At 37.0% G+C, this 16638-nt stretch overlaps 2 protein-coding genes across 2 annotated transcripts; both read left to right on the top strand.

The window, feature by feature from the left end:
• Positions 1–1886: 1886 nt before the first annotated feature.
• LOC143459801 (ATP synthase mitochondrial F1 complex assembly factor 1-like) lies at positions 1887–4108 on the top strand. Its single transcript, XM_076957083.1, has 7 exons — positions 1887–2161; positions 2262–2402; positions 2589–2649; positions 2752–2847; positions 3055–3228; positions 3303–3465; positions 3634–4108. The coding sequence occupies exons 1-7, from the start codon at positions 2031–2033 to the stop codon at positions 3840–3842; spliced, it is 975 nt and encodes a 324-aa protein (XP_076813198.1). The 5' UTR covers positions 1887–2030; the 3' UTR covers positions 3843–4108.
• A 2186-nt stretch (positions 4109–6294) lies between these two features.
• On the top strand, positions 6295–12711 carry LOC143459798 (uncharacterized). Its single transcript, XM_076957076.1, has 10 exons — positions 6295–6567; positions 8116–8238; positions 8371–8461; positions 9028–9229; positions 9518–9725; positions 9860–10005; positions 10117–10217; positions 10354–11711; positions 11800–11888; positions 12047–12711. The coding sequence occupies exons 1-10, from the start codon at positions 6514–6516 to the stop codon at positions 12483–12485; spliced, it is 2811 nt and encodes a 936-aa protein (XP_076813191.1). The 5' UTR covers positions 6295–6513; the 3' UTR covers positions 12486–12711.
• The last annotated feature ends 3927 nt before the right edge of the window (positions 12712–16638 follow it).

Below are 16638 nucleotides of genomic sequence, written 5' to 3'. Positions count from 1 at the left end.
AGTAGGCCTACTCAATGCTCACAAAAGTTACTAAACATTTGGCAAATAAGGCTAATATAGTAGCCTCCAACTAATATACGCCTAACTAAGTTAGTAGGCCTAGGTAGACTAAAAAGTTGCAAGCTTCAGGTAAATAAGCTCATGAATTAAAGATAACAGTAGCCTACTTTTTACATTATATTGGAAGAGCTTCTGCAGAGTTAGATTCATGAAAACTATTTATATGGTTATGAATATACAAAGAATTATAAATTTTCGGCTTGAGCTGTTCAAACAAAAGCCAGTTTATTAAACCCAGTCTACAACATCGAAAACAAAGACATGTAAATATCACAACAGAAATTAAATAAGTCACAGTCCAAAGTGCTATCGTACGCCATGCGTAGCCAAAAAGTGGTCTTAAGTGTTCAATAAGATGTACTCTAAAGAAAAGCCCAGAACAAAATCTCGCTTTCTGAGAGCTGGTGTGGAAGAGTTATGACAACGTTGCTGTGCACATCTTGCACATTTACACACTTGGTCTTAGTGAAGGCTGCGCTTCCCGGGTAGAGTTACGTCTCCTGAGTTTCAAAGCGAGCGAAAATGTTAAATGACACTTAAGTGAAACGACGTGTTTCGGTTTACCAGAAGAAAAAAGGCAACACAATGTCTGGCCATTTTTTCTTACAGTAAGACTTGAATGCGTGGGGAAGGCTCATGTACCATTTTGAAGTTTCTAACTAAATGACGCATAACATTTTGAAAATTTGTTTGTTTGAACTTAAATAATTCTAGCATTTGTTGAATTAAATCATCCTCGTCATGAATTTTAAGCCATGCGTCATACACCATAAAATTCACAGACTTTACAAGATTTGCCCTGTGTTTAACTTAGGTGATTGTAGATCGTTTTGCCTAAGCAATGAATGCATTTGGGGTAATTATAAACTAAACTCTATTTTCTTGGTAGTTTAGTTAAAAATGTCAGAGGAAACATAATCAAAAAGGCCGGAAACTAACGGCCAAGCCCTAGAAGAATATGTATTTCGTAATGGTAGGGCTCGGTAGCCGATTGGTTCGCTAGTTTAGACCTGATGGACAGTTCTAAATTCCGGCAATAGGCCTACTGTACAAAATCAAAAAACAAAATAAAAAACGTGCGACAATCGAAACTTGCACAAAGACTAGCTCGGTAACCGAGGCTCGAACGATGAGGAATCAACGCCGGGTTTAAGTCGTGCAAAGACTTTCCTCAATCCGAGGATAAAAATTATCATGCCATACCAATACCATACTAATATGTTGCCAAAAAACAGTTTCAAAGTCAAGCATTCTCTTTTAAAGTAGGGGTTTTCCCATACATTGTTGCAGAAAGATTCTCAAACCTAGGTGCAATACTATAAACGTACCTCGATTAAATCTAAATTCATTTTATTTGCCTTTAATTTTACTATGGGTTTGTGTTGGATTATTTTTGCTGAAATATTTAAATTTTAAATATTAATTTAATATATATATATACATACTAACCATGGTAAAAATATTAATCAGAACCGCTTAATTATCGCCGATGCTACTTTACAGCCTTGCATTTGCTGTCATGTAATGAGAAGTGAACTGGGGGATTTTTTGTGTAAGAAAATTACAATCTATATTTGCCTAATTAAGTATCCAGTGGTTAATGTGCGGTATCATAACCTCAACTGATTTGTATAAATTCATTTTTATTAAATTCGTTTAATACCAGTCAATACAGTGTAAAATATTTTTAATATATTTGGTGATTGTTTATTTAACCGCTTGATCATCAATACCTAGACCAGGTTGGAAAGTTAGCTAGGTATCATGGCTGGTTTCTGACCGTGAGATTGTTAGTCTTGTAGTGTAGTCAGCCTTCCTATTACAAAACCTACTTCCCTCTCTTTGGATCTATGTTTACAAAGCCACTGTGCTTATTACTTTGACGTTAAAGCGTTGAGATTATAGCTTTTTTGTTTTTGGCGTAATCATGTATCTGTACATCAGGTTTATACGTGACAGTGAAGTAATAAATGAGCTGTTCTGGGTCATTAGTGAAGGAATATACTGTTAATATTTTGTATGCAAGTAACAAAGGCCAGATGAATTCACCACAAGCTTATGTTCGTCTATTTCCAATGCTACTTGGAACACCATATTCACGGTAAAGACATTTTCAGAAAAAACTTCATTTATACGATACAGACAAAGTTGACAAATGTCTACTAATTGGTACTGAATTATATATCGTTGTATCTTCTTAGGTACAAGTTAGCAGCTTCTTTTGCAACACAAATTAATGGTGATCTTTGTAGTAGTAATTCTCATGCATCACTAAGTGGAAAACAGTTGGAAAATAATCCATACTTCAAGAAATATGCAGATAAGATAAATAAAATAAGATTGTAGGTGCCTTGTGTTTTGATACTTACGCCAAAACATTAATTATTTGCATGTTTTTGTACCGTTATTGTTTACATTTTTAAACTAAGAAGGAAAAAAGCTGTTGACCTTGAAAAGTTTATTGTATGATGGAAATGAAATGTGTTTTATTTGTCTACTTATTTTCATTTTATTTTGATTTATATAAGAACTGACCCTGCTGAGTACAAACGACGATTGAAGGTTTTGGAAGATATGAATTCAAGTAAAGTATGTGGGTTATCTACACTGTTTTATTTATCCCTATTATGCCTTACTAGAAAGTAATATGCCATGTTACTAATGGTCATTTGTTAAAAATATTTTCATTAGAAAAATGATAATGAAATAGAGCAAGCAAAGGTAAAAGATCAAAAGGCAATACCAGCATCAGATACCCAGCATCAAAATCAACAAGATATTCCCAACGTAAGGCCAACATATTTGCCATTTGTGATAAACTGAGCATGCACTGATTGGTATATTTTGTTGATGTTATTTCATATACATCTACTTCTCCTGGTATAAGAGTTTAATTGAAACTTGTAGTTGAAAGCCAAGATCAAGCTTGAAATATCGGTAGTATTACCTATTTATATATCAGCATCGTTAACTTTTTTATTCTATTTTTTGTAGTTGGAAATTAAAGGTTTAGATTCCATTCTAAAGCTTGACAAGATAAGAACCCTCCCAGTAGAAGAAATTACAAACCTCTGGGTCCAACATTATGCATCAAAAGATGCTGTGTGTGCTGTAATCAAGCCTGATGCTTACAAGACGATAAAAACTATAGGAAGTGTGTGGCCTGTGGTAAGTGTTACATACAATGCTTTCTAACTGTTTAGATTTTAGAAATTTGAACATTGCATTTATGTATTTTATAGTTTGTTTATCCACTTCCAAGGCAAGATGGATTCGAAATGTTTGTCGGTCAGTTTGCATCCGATGAATTTCACTTCACATCTTTAATTAATTATCAAAGACATAGAGACAATGCACCGAGTCAGTTAACTTTGAAACATTACACTGAGCTGGAAAATGATAAAGGTACCATGGAAATTTAACATGTACCGTAGTGACATTTTTGAAATCTTTTCAAGAAAGGATACAATTCGTTAGGGCTCGTTGTTGTTTGAAAACCATACCAAAAAAATATATAGCAGGTATAATTCGAATGGAAAATGTCTTAAAACCGTTTTCTTTCATTCTTCACAGGTATCATACTTATGTCTGGGATGGTGTTGGATGAAGCATTGTCTGTCGTCGACGCCCAGCTTCTTGCATACCAAGTACAGTACTTCACCAAGAAGCATCCTGATTTAATTAAAAAATTCAATAACTCTCCGCAAACGTTTGATGTAAACGAAATTATTGACACCTTGGATAGTTCGTTATTATCGAAAGCTAGTTTTACGGAAGAGTGATGGAGGCAAGAAATGCAAATGGTGAAACCGCATTTTTTCCAGTCAGCTTATAATTTGTGCACTGTTAGTGCGTGATTATGTTTACAATAACGCAAACTCTAAACTTTTTGATTGTTATGTTGTGTAACGTTTTACTCTGATCAAAAGAAAGAAACATTGTCTTTTAAAGGAAATATTTTGATTTCACATGAATCAAAAGAAGCTGTCTTGTAAAGGGTGACAAGTTTTTCATGTCTTTTAATAAATACACTTCTTGCATAAACCTACTCTTAGTTTTTTTTAGTATGCGTTCTTATTCACTGTAAATTAGCCAATATTATCTTTGTCACTAGAACATGCCGATAGAATGATAGTTGTCTACGATATGCCAAAGTTTAACCCATATAGTATTAACGACATGTCATTAAAAGATTACTGGGCATCAGAGATTTCAGGAAACCAATTAAGAAGTTTGACCCAGAAGTACAAATGTGCTAGGCAAAAGAACTTAATTGTATAAAGAGGAAAAGCAAATGGGCAGTATTAGTTTTTCCGCGTGTTCACCTCATTGACGTACCAAGCAAACAAGGGCATTCCCACCTGGTTCTTCCAACTTGTGCTAAATTGTAAACCACGTTGATGCTTTTATCGGCCATCCTAGCTTCTGTTTACTGGAGAAATTAAATTAACCCACAAATTTTTGAAACTTGATTGTTTTACCAAATATAAAAATTGCTTTAAGAGTCTGCTTTTTAATCTGAATTTGTAATTATGATTACAGTTAAAAACAACAGGGTTTCATCCTAATTTGCAAGTTGTAAAAAGTGAAGAACAAGTTAAATAATTTGGTTGTATGTGACATTGAAATGCACAATGTGTCATAAAAGTTATTAAGTACGAAACAATACACTTCAAAGAAACACCGATTTCCATTATACGACCAAATTTCTTGCCATGCACTTTAGCGTTTGAATTTAATATTTTTGAAAGCAAGCCGAATCAATAAAAATAGTTGTTACAGCGCCTGTTTTATCGGCTTAAAAAAAAATTCAATCCAAACGTTATTAAACAGAACAAAATCCTGTTTTCCCAGAAAAATAAAAGAAAAAGAACAAAATAGGAGCGACTCCGCGATTCCAACGTTGCCCACTTGCTTTTAAATGAAAGGGCGTAATTAGAAGCATTGCATGAAATACACCACGCTGCATCTGTGCTTCAACCCCCATCTCCTGTATAAGATCGATAATCTCCGTTTGCCAGGCGGGATCAATTGATGAGGTTTTCTCGGACACTGGTCTCAGTTTATCGTTTCTTTCTTTTTGTTTGGCGTCCCCAAAATGTGTTGCGTAAGTCCCTTTTCTTATTTTGTATTCTCTCACTGACAGGTGTAAAAGAACAGCTTCCCGAAGGAGCCGAGATGACTTATGGATAACCAAGTTGTGTTTCTTGCAACGTGTTCGCCAACTTTAGCGGCAAACCGCTCGCTTCCTCTTCTTGGATTACGCCTCCTGTGTTTGATGCCTGATTGTAACTTAAGCACTGGGCGTCGCTCCAGCCAAATAGGTTTGCAATTCTAGATGAGCGTCTGAGCGGGAACATTTTGAAAGAAAACAAACACCTGTTGTTTGTAGCAATCTTGTACAATGAGAGTTATGAGTGCAATGGACTATATTCGAAATGAATATTGACTTCTCTAGTCTCGAAGTATAGAATGAAGCCACATAATATTTTTTATTTGCAAACTAAACTATCAATTCGATCAACGAGAGACAAAAATAAAAACAAAAAACCTTTCTCAATCAATAAAAGTCTTACAATGGTTATGTTTGCAAAATATGCAAAAATAAAATTAACACAAAAAAACGTGTTGATAACAATGGTTCAAAATCAACGTAACTATACTTGCGCACAATTTTACGTCACGCTTTTTGCTTACGACGTTTTTAAGGTTCGTCGCAAGTTAGGACTTTACGGTATAGTGGCGTGAACGCAAAAGTATTGCTCAACAAAAGTCAGATTGCAGAAAATAGATAAAATTAGCAAGTTTCTTCATCATTTTTCAGACTTTTAAAGCACGTTGTGTTTTGTATGTGATTTTGTGTAAGTGCCTATTGGAGATAGGTAGCTTGCGAAATCACCACACACTAAGCATAAAACGTATTACCTCCATGAATATGCTGTTTAAATACTTTGAACTAGTGGTAAAAACCCAATATATTTGTCTGTAGTTTGAGATAGGTTGAACACTTATGATGTATCAGCGTCTACCCGTAAAAGCAATAAAACTTGTAAAATCAACTTTCACTCCATTAATCCTTTATGTAAATAAATGATAATCTGTTACGCAATCCCTTATATGTAGTTTTCATGTACCATGGCGCTAAGGGTCATGCGATCACGTGTCGGTTGGATTATTTTGCTTGAGGCTGTGAGAAGAAAACAACAAACATGACATGCGCCAGCCCCTGAAGAAAAATGCGAAAGAGCTCAACCCGATTCCACACCGAGAGGAAAAAAGAGGCACAGCAGCGGAAAAAAGGCTCCAGGGCTAGTCTTTGTTACATCAGCGGCGCAGTATACCGAACTGTCATTCGTTTTGCCGCATTTTGAAGATCCACACAAGAAACTTTGAGGACTTCTCGAAAAATAAATTTGAAAATTTTTCAGTTTTTGCGAAGCTTTTTAGCAGAAAATGGTATTTTTGCCAGCGATGGATACTGACAATGTGTCCTATGGAAATCTTCAGGTAAGTGAAAATTTTTCTAATTTTTTAGTAAAATATCTCAAATTCGGCCCAATTTTTGTTCGAGAAAGAATAAAAATTAAACAATATTTTTGTAACTCATTGCATATATCAAATGTTTAAAGTTGTTGATAGATTAAATACAAAGTTTATGGTTTTTTTTATTTTCCAATAAGATCCACAGCAAAAAATAACATGTAGATATTCAGCTTAAAAGCTTAAAAGCAGACAATTTAACCACTCAAGTATGGAATTAAATCCACAAATAAAATACTACTAAGCATAAATTTTTTTGAAAATATGCAAACATTTTTATGACAAAATAATTCCGTGTCTTGTTTGTACAATTCAGTTTTTATAAGCGATTATGTTAGCGCTTTAAAATTTGAGCAAAATTTTTCTTATTTGACGTAATCGTTTAAACAAAATAGCTCAAACGACTACATGCAATCAAGGTAATTCGACGCCATTTAATGCTTACACACTGTTAAGCACATATTTATTGAACAATAACCTTGCACTTAGTTGGGCGCCAGGCAATAAAGATTTTATTTTCATAAACATTTATCGGAGCCATGCATCGACTCGCATAATATTGGTGAATACCGGCGACTGTTTGCAGATAACTGGAAAAAAGTTGACCTTCGATCTATTGCATAACTGATAAGAAAATTTTAATAAGCTGTTCTATGCGTTTTTCCGAATTCACTAAGAATAAGGAAGGTTCACAGAGCTATAGAGCGTAATAAAAAAAAAACAAAAGCAACATCTTTTCTTCTTGCACTTGCAGATACACAATGCTACCCAAAACTTTACGCTTTACGCGTTTTTTGTGAAGCATATATTTTAGAGAATAAATTTTGTTGCCAGTAATGATGTATGGATCATTCAGTTTACACAAGAAATGTATTTGCTTCAAAAGGCAGCTTAAAATTTTCTTCAAGGAATTCGGATTGATTTTGCATTGTGTTACCTGTAGCGTGTTTGCGCTGAACGTGACAAAACTTATAGCAACGTTAAACGATTGGCAATAAATTGATAATAACCCGATTTTTCTCTGTACAGTGTATTCAGTTAATGATTATATACTTGCGCTTGGCACGTTTCGACTGTTTGTTCCTTGTCTAATTTTATTGACTTTAAACGTCCCCTATCTGTCTCGTCTCATAGCCGGCCTTGTAAAAATGCCTGTCCACGTCAGATGACCTGGGTGCATGGTATGGGTTTAATGCGACCGCAACTGCCACTGAGCGCCGCATTATACTTGATTGCTGGAGATAAAATCAATGATAAGAATGTGATAACACTCTATCTGCAAATATTGACTTAGTCGTTAATATGCATGGCTGTTGGGGTTAGTTTTGCTGTAAGTTGACGACTTGTTGTGCAAGTAATGATCATGTATCCATAGCGATTATCTGTATCCAATGTGCTCACGATAAAATATATTAATTACCATTGACGTGACCGTCCGAGTAACCTATGTACCGGACAATGACAAAGCGTTGTATTACCTAATCTATAGTTATGAGTGTTATTATGCATTTTTAGCCTACAAAAAGAAATTTGATTTTGGACAATAACACGCGGACTGCGAGGGCAACTTGGAACAATTACCTCCGGGCGTCGGGTCATTTTCCAACATTTTACAGATGGCCGACTGGTAAATATCAGGTAAACATTTCCAATCCTTTTGGTATAACATATCTCCAAAATCATTCCTTACGCAACGGGCCAGTGCTCAATTTGTTACATCAATGGTTGTTCTAGTTTAATGGAGGTAAAGCTTAATAAATGTATTTGCAGAGTGTTGAGAATCACAATGCTATCAACCCCACAGCACGCTTGTCGAAATTCGTTGAAGAAATCTCGCATAAGTGCGCACCCAACCCCAAAAGTAAGTGGTTTGTTGAATTCCATGACCAATAAGTCGACAAATGCTATATGAAACATCGCAGATAGACCTGCAAAATGCCTATTAGAGGCAAAAGAATCGCCGATATTTTCGCACAGCATGTTGCCTGTCACTGCAATTTTGAATTTTATTGTCACTGTGAAGACGTACAATGTCCAACTGCCCTAATATCCGCAAAATGAATAATATAATTAGTGACATTGATACATTGGAAGTCTGACTTATTTAAATTCATTTATTTATTCACTGCAATCGTCGAAGTATCGAAGTTTAATTTTACAGTTTCAAGATGCAATAAATGCATTTTATTAAGTTATTTATTTGCAAATGCAAGAATGTATGGCATTCAACATACTTTCAGGCAACTCTCCTTGAGCCTAGCATTACTATAAACTTGATTAAAGGGAGTTTCAAAAATTTCTGACAAGATACATAAAAAGTAATGATAACGCTTGATCTTGGTTACACAAGATACAATGTTCTGGCGAAGATAATGTCCAAGCCACAACAAGCATCATCTCCTTACCTTATCTTGTTTGTACTTCCAGATTCGATTAACTTGACCGGAGAGGGCATGTTTTCAAATCTGTTCAACGCGAATAAAACCGCGTTGCAAGCGCACGTGGTAGAGAACAGAAACCTGGTTCAAACCAGCCTCCCACGTTATGTCACTTCTAACTCCACAGTGTCACCAAACGACGTCTACAACCAGAATATTAACAGCGCTATTGCAGGAAACAAGGGCAAGCGGTACGTGGTTAATTCATAGAAAAGAATTTAGACCATAGCCGGAATAATCCAAACTCTGTAACAAAATCCTGCTAACACTTTTTGGAAATTTGCTTAGTTTGGAACGAACCTAGTCTCACAAGATTATCTAAAAAATTTTAAAATTTTTGACAAGTTTCTAGTTTTAATCTGCTATTACTTGTGTGCTGATGGGATCACTCCGGTGTGCTCCCACACAAATTCTTGGACAGTAGAAGCTTTATTTAATCATTTAAGTTTAATGTAACTATTTGCTTAACATGCCAACAGGTATAGCTGCGAAAACTGCCACCGAACGTTTACAAACACAGATCATTTGCAAAGACATATTCGGCAAATGCATGCAGGTGCAAGATCGTATCCGTGCCCAGAGTGCGGAAAGACTTTCGGAACTTCCAGTGGACTCAAACAGCACCAACATATTCACAGTAGTGTCAAGCCTTTTACGTGTGAAGTCTGTCACAAATCATATACCCAGGTACGTCAATTCGTGATTAGTTTGAGAAACATACAGGATAAAGTAAAGGTAAATAGATAATACAATGACGATATAAAACCTGGCTTGGTACATCGCAACTATAGGTCAAATGTGAATTTTTATTTTCAAACTAGTTCAGTAACCTCTGTCGCCACAAGAGAATGCATGCTGACTGCAGGTCAAAGACAAAATGCAGAAAATGTAAACAATTTTTTCCGAATTCAAGTTCTCTTAACAAGCATCGTCGTTTTTGTGCCGGGAGCCCAACTTGTTCGAACAGGCAAGTTACTTTCCGGGGAACTAGCCTCTGCTTTTAGACATAAGCTTTCATATTCGGCCTACTTTAAAAGATAGTTATGCTAAATTTTACAACTGATGCTATCGTCAACAGGCCCAATTCTGGCCCCAGAAAAGTGAGTCCCGATGCTCTTAACCACGACAAAGGCAACAAAGTTTCAAAATCGTTAGATTCCTTAAACCGCGTGGATACTGGTAAAAAGCGACACTACATATTCTAGTTATTTATGTTATCTAGTTATTTATTATTCTATTCTGTAAATGAAATCGAAGTGTTGCTTGTATTGTAAGACATAGGCTATAACAAGAATGATGGGTTGTCGTTTTGTAGACTTAACCGACTTTCGAATTGGAAACCATGAGGCCCAAACAAAATTTACCCAGTCTTTGAAAGGGTTTTATCCCCAAAGCAAATCTGCTTTGCCGTCATTGCTGAACGACAGCTGTGAGTCATCAAAAAGCAATGAAGCTCACTCATCCTATTCAAGCTATTTCAGTCGGCAAACTTCAGAGGAATATAGCAGTCCTTCACCATTGCCAGTAATTAATAGCTTCAAACATAAAAACTTTGCAGATGCCCAAGTACAGTGCACTGATGCTTGCGTAAATCCTGAAAACTTTTCAATATCTGGGCAAAACGTTCTTGCCCATTCGGATCGGTTCATCAATGCTACCAAAAATGCTTCCTACAGCATCAACTCAGCCCATGCATGCGTACAAACCGAAAAACACGGTGTCGGTTCTTTTTTTCGACTTTCTTCAACCCGTTCAAGTGGCGTAAGCGCGGCTGAAATCCAAGTACCCACTCGTGAAAGAATATGGAACCCCATTACGTCGCCTTCGTTTACCCCTAATAGTAACCTGCCAACCCAGAAAAAAACACATTCTATGCAAGAAGCTGACATCAAACGTAATAAAAAGAACCCTCGCGCAGCCGCCGCCGCTGTCGCTGCAGCTTATCTGTATTGCAGTAGTTTGGAAAAACAAGCTCAATCAGTTTCGGTCAACAACGATTTCTCCAAATTCTCGAAACAAGAGCCCATTCGACGTCTTGCTGCCGTACAACAATCAACTCCTTTGTGCTTGAAGCAATCAGTTTCAAAATCAGAGTCTCTATCGGAAGAGGAGCCATTAGATTTGTCGGTTAAAAATCGTTCAGTTCCTGTCGACAAAGCTTTGCTTAACCAACGTTCGACACAAGACTTTACTTCTCTCGCTGCCTGGGATTCTCTAAACTTCTTTTACCAGTGCGGTAGGCAGTTGGGTTACAAAGCAAACCTGGCCAAAACTGTATCAGCAAGTTCTGTCTCACCACCTCTCTATGGTCAAGCACTTCAGCAGCAAACTCAAAACTTTAAGCTCCGGTATCCCTTTTTAAATGCTTACCCTTACGGGCTACCATTGTCTTTCGCTTCACCGGAAAACCCCAAGGGTATGGACGGAAGAATTGCCCCTTGCAATCATTCTGATGTCGATTTCATGGGCAAGAACACCAATTTACTTCAGTCCCAAAATATTCGAGAGCGCTATTCCTGCAGGTTTTGCCATAAATTATTTCCTCGTAGCGCAAATTTGACCAGACACGAACGAACGCATACTGGTGAGCAACCGTATTCTTGCAAATATTGCAACCGAAGTTTTTCAATCTCTTCCAATCTTCAACGTCATGTCCGGAATATACATAACAAGGTGAATTTTTAATTAAGGCCTTTTTCAGAAATTGTAGCTTTATACTGTACGAATGTCAAATGATAATACTTTTCATTTTACCTATTAGGAACGACCATTTCCTTGCCCTGTCTGTGGTCGCCCATTCGGTCAACAAACCAACCTAGACAGACATCTTCGTAATCACGACCGTCGCACGTAAGTGACTTATTGCAATTTACCGGAGTAATACTAAAGCTCATCTAAAACAAACGATAGTAGTCGATTGTTGACCAAAAATAAATTTTTTGGCAAGTTTAATCTTCTTTGGTGGCTAGTAGTTTTTTTTTTATCGAGAGTAATATTCATTCTCGCAGAACCTCCAACTCTGGAGAAAGCTGTTTATTGGACAAAGATGAAAACAACAACGCTCTGCTTGGTTTCTCAACCAGCTCATCCAGACCGTTTGGCTTGTTCGGTATTTCTGATCAACCGTCCAGCCCTGGTACACAGTTGAAGTACAGCCCCACGTCTACGAGACGTATGTCCAGTTGCTCGTCTACGGGATCCTGCAGTTTCAACCAGTTCAGTCCAGCTGGAAGTTGGAAACGAAAGTCCCACTCTGACGAGGAACTTTTCATGTACAGTGCGCATAAGAGACTGGCAAGCGGTTACAATACTGAGTCAGAAACTGATGAATCTGTTGGACCATTTTACAGGCCGCACATAAACGATAGCCCGGGGAAGACCTCAACGCAGGGTTTAATGCGTTTAGTGCTTGATACCGGTATAGCTGCTACAGCTATTCGCGGTTGAGTTTCCTTTAGGCGGATTTCGTAGTTCTTTTATTATTCTTATGCCATGATCTTTAATTGTTTTTGGGTACGCCATAGTGCCCGTTGAGACCGTTTTCATTTTATGTTGATCGGATTGCGGATTTACGTTTTGCGTGAAGTTTTGTTTTAGTCTGTTTGCGATAATTGTCAACAAAGATGTATGGTGTATTTAGCGCTCTGGCATGTAAATAGAGCAATTTATTCGACTTGTTGTCTATAACTCTGGCCCGGGTCTACGACGTAGAAGCCTGTTATTTACAAATTGCATTCATCTTCACGCTTCGATAAAAGAAGTACGTAGAAATAACAAAAATTTAAAAGATATTGTACAAAAAATACGAATTTTTCAATAGGGGAACGTAGGAATTTTAGAATGTTGACACGATTCTAATTTTCGCTAAAACAAATGCGTTGTGAATAATATCTTCATTTAGTGTCTGAATTTAGCAACAGTATAGGGGAAGGTGGTGTAAAGCGGACCAACGGGGTAAAGTGGCACACCCCTCTTATTTTCTTAATAAAGTTTTTTAACCGCGCGGATACCACTAAGTTTAGTGAAGCATAACATAACGTGGTTGCAGACGCCATTATTCGAGGTTACGAGGAAAAGAAGGCAAGAAAAGGCACGGAATTCGTTTTTTGTACTCTCTGATCTATTGAAAGGTATGTCTTGTAACTTTGATTTTATTTTACATGCATAAGGTAGAAGTTTGGTTGAATGGTAGAAAGGAGTTTTACTGTATCACGTACGCATTACATAGGTTCATTCCGCTTACTGACTAGCCAAAATTTGGCCAACAGTCAAAATAATAGCAACCAAGGGGTGGGGGTAAAGTGGACCAGTAGTGGATCGGATGTTACTGATATTCCTATTGATCCTGTTCCAACCAACACCGAATCTTACTCCGTTAATGTTAGTTCAACTAGCATTGACTTGTGTGATGGCAGAAATATTGGTTTAGAATTTAGATGCGGCTGGTCTTCCCGAGATGCCTGAATCGTTACCTGCACAGCCAATAGATGTAGCCCAATCGTCCTTTCCTGAAGATACAAATTCCAGTTTCACAATTATAAGTCCTGTTGAAGTGCTTCCTATGCCGAAAGCAGCTCACACTCGCCAAAAGAGGAAGTCTAAGAGAGGTGCAACTGCTATTTTAACCAGTTCACCAAACAAGAAGCAGTTGGCTGCAACGAATCGTAGCCAATCCGCGGTATCTGGCAACAGCAGTAAAACAAGTTCATCGAAAAAGCGTTCTATGAAGAAAGCTAAGGTTTCCAGGTCATCAATGCAGCAGAAGGACACAGTCGATGAAAGTGATAACAACGTAGATGCAGAATGCTTTTACTGCAACGAATTGTATTCCAAATCATCCGGGAATGATGGGTGGATCCAGTCCTCCAAATGCATGCGATGGGCGCATGAAGCCTGCTCTGGGTGTAATGAAGAGGATGACAACTTTATTTGTGAATTATGTTTTTAAAAATTGATAGTGAACTGCGATTACTTTCATAACTACTTCGCTTATGATGACAATTTGTAAATAAATTGATTGTGATGTGGAACAAATTGCCTTGTTTACTCAAAACTTACAGTGGTCCACTTTACCCCACACATATGGGGTAAAGTGGACTATTGGAGGTGCTTTTAAATCAAAAAAAATTTATGTAAGAAAGCAAGCAATCAATAAAAAGGCACTTCAAAAATTAGCGAAATACCTTAGAGTTAACTTTCAAAACAAACAAGTCAAATGTTTTGGTGAAATCAGTGAATTGTAACGATTAAGCCTTAGGTGGTCCGCTTTACCCGACCCTTCCCTACCGTTTATAGATCATTATTTAGAAATTACAGGATTTCATAACTTTGCAGGGGCCCAAATTTACCTTCAGGGCTGGGCCTATATTGCGCTCTACATGGCCCAGACCCTAGCCCTAAAATATGGCGGAGTCTTCAATTTTATTCAATACTGTTGCCCAGACCACCAAATTTACCCTGAAATATCGGAATTAACAAAAAAAATCAATTTTGATCACAATTTGTCATCTAGCAGGATGTTTCCTATGTATGTGATATGTATTGCTCAACCATGAACCAGAACTTTTTTGAGACAAAACATGATATGAAATATTGTACAACATTGTGGGAAATTTTTGACGATTTATTTGACAACCGTAATTTTAGAACTTTGATTTTCATGAACTAACTCACGCAACAAGGCGGGGTAATTGCAACCGAGTTAGTGACTGCATGTAACATGCATGCAAGGGAACACGTATCGCAAGCATCTCCAATTGCTATTTCATTTAGTAAGCGTTAAAAACTACTACGTATAGTAGTAGTACATAGCAGAAATTTATACGCATTGAAAATTCTGCCCAAGGCCGTACATACCCGCGAACTGTTGCACGGAAGTTCTTAATTATGTTACAAGGCTTTTGTTACAACTACTACACGTCATAAACAACCGAATTCGTCTTAAGCTGCTTGGTTTCTTTCAATGATCTTGCCACAGACAAGCAATATACACTAAAACGGTTGTAATACAAACTTCATATGGTCCTTCCAAGATAAGTTTTCGCTGATATGAATCCGGAGGAACTTGATTGTTTTAACTCTTTCAATACTATGACCATTAACCACCAGCGCATGTGAAATAGATGGAACAGGTTTTGCAGAAAAGACTATAAATTTAGAGTTAAAAGTTAAAATCGTTAGCGTAGTTAGGAAAAGAAAGGCGATTACACAGTCAGAGAGAGGAATATCTTGCCGTGTTGTAAATATTTTATTTGGGATCGAATAATTAATTTCCATCAGGCTGAGGTAGTAGAAACCAGACTTGAAGGTATGCATTTAAAAATGGATGGTGGGTGTAAGGCCCTAAATTTTCCCACTGCACATGGGATACCCAATGTCGGGTTTAGGGCCTAAAACTTAGTAAATTGGGCCTGGGCCCACCACATAAAAACATTTATTCAAACTAGCCTAGAACATCTGCACAAACACATTTTAAGCTTAGAAAATTAACACCCTCGATTCCCTACTTAATTGCTTTTCTATGTATGCTCAAACAGCCAATGCTACTAACTTTCACTCATTAACTATGGTAGGTCATCCGGTGTCATCTTTTAATCTTACCAACTCTCATACTTCCCAAGATACTGCCTATACACCTATTTGTTCGCATTCCGGCAGCTACAAAGCATTATTCGTATTCCTGCTGTAAACAATACAATAAAAAACAGTGGTGAACCCTTGTGCACTCCTTTGGCTGCTGTTGTACACCCCGGTTGAAGAGCACTGTTCTACAGTGCGACCATGACTCTTGGGAAGTATCAGTACGTAATTGAGCTAGAAGACCAAGGTAAAGCCAGCTTGACTTTTTCGTTTGTGACGTGGCGTCTACAAACATGTGGCATGTAACAAAATTACTTCAAGCAAAGCTGGAAGTAAAAAAAACGGCAAAAAGTGCATCAGTTGGCAAGAAAGCAGCTGAAATCAAAAATATACGGCTTATCTTGCCGGTTCATCCTTTAATTCCATACAAATAGATCGCATATTATCTTCAATATGCTGCTAACTTAATTTCTAATTAAACTGGATTCTGCATTGATGAAACAAAACATTTTTCCTCTCGCTTGTTCATCCATCACTCTAACAAAAAATTTTAGAAAATTTGCTTGCATTATTTTTCATTTTATAACTTATTCAAACTAATTAGGGACTTAACTTTGGTCCTAACCGCTCACAAACGGTCGCTTGCATCGATAAGGATCAAACTACACATGAAATATAACGACTCGAAAAATAACTTTCCGCAAAAGATATTTAAATTCTTTTTGTAACAACTTGTTTATCAATCACTTTAAATTAACAAACCATTAAATTTGCTGGAATTATTTTCCATTTCATATCCAAATTAATTTCCATTTTCACTTTGGTCCTCACCTTGGTAGCTAGAACTGGTGCAGATGGCCGACCTTAAAACGAAAACGTGCAAAAGATATCTCATATGTTTTTAACAAAAAGGTAGATTTCCCACTTCCATTTCAGAAATAAACTATGACTGATGAAAAGGTATAGAACTTTTGTTGCAATTTTATAATGCTCTTTCAGTTTTTGCCACAACCTTGTTAAG

The sequence above is a fragment of the Clavelina lepadiformis genome, chromosome 5 (genome assembly GCF_947623445.1).
Source record: "Clavelina lepadiformis chromosome 5, kaClaLepa1.1, whole genome shotgun sequence".
NCBI lineage: Eukaryota > Metazoa > Chordata > Ascidiacea > Aplousobranchia > Clavelinidae > Clavelina > Clavelina lepadiformis.
The sequence above is the reverse complement of the archived record's forward strand: the minus strand, read 5'-3'. Positions and strand labels throughout refer to the sequence as shown.